This window comes from Sylvia atricapilla, chromosome 9, assembly GCF_009819655.1.
Source record: "Sylvia atricapilla isolate bSylAtr1 chromosome 9, bSylAtr1.pri, whole genome shotgun sequence".
Lineage (NCBI taxonomy): Eukaryota > Metazoa > Chordata > Aves > Passeriformes > Sylviidae > Sylvia > Sylvia atricapilla.
In genome coordinates this window covers 9,439,425-9,442,353 of record NC_089148.1, presented here as the reverse complement: position 1 = coordinate 9,442,353, position 2,929 = coordinate 9,439,425, and the positions used below count along the sequence as shown (strand labels likewise).

General features: G+C 62.7%; 1 protein-coding gene across 1 annotated transcript; it reads right to left on the bottom strand.

Moving 5' to 3' along the window:
• Positions 1-606: 606 nt before the first annotated feature.
• IER5 (immediate early response 5) lies at positions 607-2,036 on the bottom strand. The gene has a single exon (XM_066324745.1). The coding sequence runs from the start codon at positions 1,923-1,925 to the stop codon at positions 1,215-1,217; it is 711 nt and encodes a 236-aa protein (XP_066180842.1). The 5' UTR covers positions 1,926-2,036; the 3' UTR covers positions 607-1,214.
• Positions 2,037-2,929: the final 893 nt, after the last annotated feature.

Genomic DNA, 2,929 nt, shown 5'->3' with positions numbered 1-2,929 from the left:
CTCCCCACCCCTAAGAGCAGGAACTTTAACCCAGTTATAGTTCTACTGATAATGAAAGAGGAAAAAAAAACGAACAAACCCTCCTGCTATTTATCGTTTGAACTGTTCTGCAAGTAACAGCAAAGAAGAGGCACAGAAACACTTCTTGCAGAGCGGTAGCTGTGTTGTGCTGGGTAGAACCCACTCCCACAGCCCCTATCCACACCTCCGAGCAGGCAACGCTGGAGGCGAGTGCTCGGCCCAGCTGTGCCACAGGCCTGGTCAGACTGCACTCAGCTGCTCCTCTGGGATTTAGCAACCGCCTTCCACCCCCAGATAGTGACTCTGCACATTAGGTACTCTTAGAGCAAGACCTCAAATGCCACGGCAGCTCCGGCTGTAGCCAGAAGAGCAGTGGGAGCACCTGGAAGAGCCTAGGAAGGACTCCAGGCACCCTGACATAAGTTCCCTTTCTTCCCCAGCTCCCCCAAGAGCTGGACTCCAACCCACCCCAAGGCTGTGGCGAGGCTGGGTGGATCCAGCCACAGACACGCAGAACCACACCCCGGCTGCTGACTGCCCTCCTCCCCCTCGAGCCACCGGGGCACAAACAGGAACTAGGCTCACACACTTGAAAATATTTAATACGTGTTGTACACGTAGAATTACATTTTATACAAAACATGATACATCACTGAAGGAGAACACTGTACAAAATTCCCTACGGGAGCCCCAAGCCTTTATACAACAAAGACCGGGAGTTACCAAGCCTAACAAACAGGCTCAAGGACTTTCCGTCAGAGCGTCTGTAAACTTCGTTCCTCTCAATAAACACTTTTAAAAAGCACCATGTAATAGTTCTGACCTAAACCTTTCCAAAATAGAGACTTTATTTAATAAACTTAATACTTTCCAAGCTTAAAATAATCACCCGCCAGGGGCGCCCCCGGGGTCGGCGGCAGCCGAGGAGCCTCCCCCGGGCGCCGCGGAGGGCGGCGGCTCTGCCGGGAAGGGGAATTCCGGGAGGGCAGGGCCGGGGGCGCTCCCAGGGCGGGCGGCGGCCGCCGGGAGCCGGCGGGGAACGAGGAAGCGCCGCCGCCGCTGCCCCGCGGTCCGTCCCGTGCGGCGGCGCAAGGGGCCGGGTCTGGCCGGCGCCGGAGCCCCGCGGCGCTCGGTGGGTGTCACCTCCGGGCCCCCCAGCCCGCGGCGGGGAGCCAGTCTCTGCGGCCGGGACATCAGAAGGCCACGATGGCCGTGCTCCAGGGGTTGAGGGTCCGCAGCACCGGCTCGTCGCAGCAGATCTGTCCCGGCTCGGCCGCCGCTTCGGCGGGCGCCGTGCCCGCCGCCGCCTCGCCGCCGTCCAGAGGCGGCCGCCGCCGGCCCTTGGGCTCTTTGCTGAGCAGTCCCGAGAAGCTGGAGCCGAAGATGCTGATGAGGCTGGCCACGTTGCCCGTCTCCATGTCCTCCTGCTCGCCCGGCGGCGAGGGCGGCGGCGGTGGCGGCAGCGGCGGCGGCTCCTCTTCCTCTCGGCGGGGCTTCTTCACCGGGGAGCCCGCCTGGCCGCGCTCGCCGGCGCTCCGCTTGCGGGGGCAGTGCGGCAGCGGGGGGGCCCCGGCGCAGCCCCCGCGGTTCTCGCCGCAGCAACAGCGCCGCGGCCGGGGGCCCTGGCAGTCCCTCCCCGCCTCGTCCGGCGGCGGCGGCGGCGGCTCCTCGGCCGCCCAGGCGGCGGTGCGGGGCGGCGGCTCCTCCTCGGGGTGGCCGACGGCCGCGGGGGGCGGCTCGGGAGGGCAGCCCGGTTCGCTCAGGTAGACCTGTCGGGCGCTGCGCAGCACCAGCGACACCAGGAGGTTCTTGTGCAGCTTCAGGCCGCCGCGCTGGCCCCGCGCGCTGTAGATCTTGCCTAGCGAGATGCTGACGATGCGATGCGCCTCCAGCTTGAACTCCATGGGGAAAACGCGGTGGGCGAGGGGGGGAAATAAAAAATTAAAAGAAAAAAAAAAATACGCTCCGGGCCGAACGGAATTGGCGTCTCACTCTAGCTCCGCACGCCGCCTCTTCGCGCCGCAGACTGAGCGAGCCCACGCGCCCGCCCTCCTTTTATACCGCCCCCGCCCCAGCCAATCAGGGCGCGCCGCCGGCCGCTCCAACCGCCGGCTGGCCCCCGCGCGCGCGCGCCGGCCAATGGCGGCGCAGGACAGCGCATTCGAAAGCTCGCCCCGCGGAGAGGGCTCTTAAAGCGGCAACGCCAGCGCGCCGCCAGCGGTGGGGCCCACCGCGGCACCCCCGGTCCGCCGCACCCCAAAGCGATGGAAACGTTCCTTGGGGAGAGAAGGAAAAAAAAAATTAAAAAACCCCAAAACTAAACAAAGCAAATCAAATCGAGCGCAGCCTCCGTTTTGTCAGGTTGGGAACGTTTCCTGCAATTTCAGCCCCGTCTCTGCTATCTTAGCGTGTTAGAGAAGAAGCTGGTGGTGCTGTTGGCTGGAGGGCGAAGTGTGTCTTTGAGGGTTTCGAGGAAAATGTGCCCTGACGTGCAGCAGAAAGCCGTGCTTGCCCAGCTGCCAGGCGGAATTCTGCTCCAGGGGTCCGGCAGCGAAGCTCACAGAAAGCCCAGGGCAGAGAGGAAGATCCACAACAGGGCTGCTGGGGAGGACAAACAGGGCATCTCCAAGCACGATGGGGACCATGGCAAACTGGAGCACCTTGTCGGGGAACTGAAACCTCACTTGGCTGGAGCTGTGAAAGCTGGTGGCAGGATCAGCCAAGTGGCTAAGGGACACAGGGGACAACATAGTCATCCCCAGACAGCTCCAGGCACCAGGGAAGCCTCCAAGAAAGTGTTTTGGAGTGCAGACCCTCCTCCTTCCACCAAGGACTAACCACCATTTGCAAACAGAAAAGAAGTGAAAGGGCCTAAAATTAAGGAAGTGCAACGTGCTGCCCCAGAGTA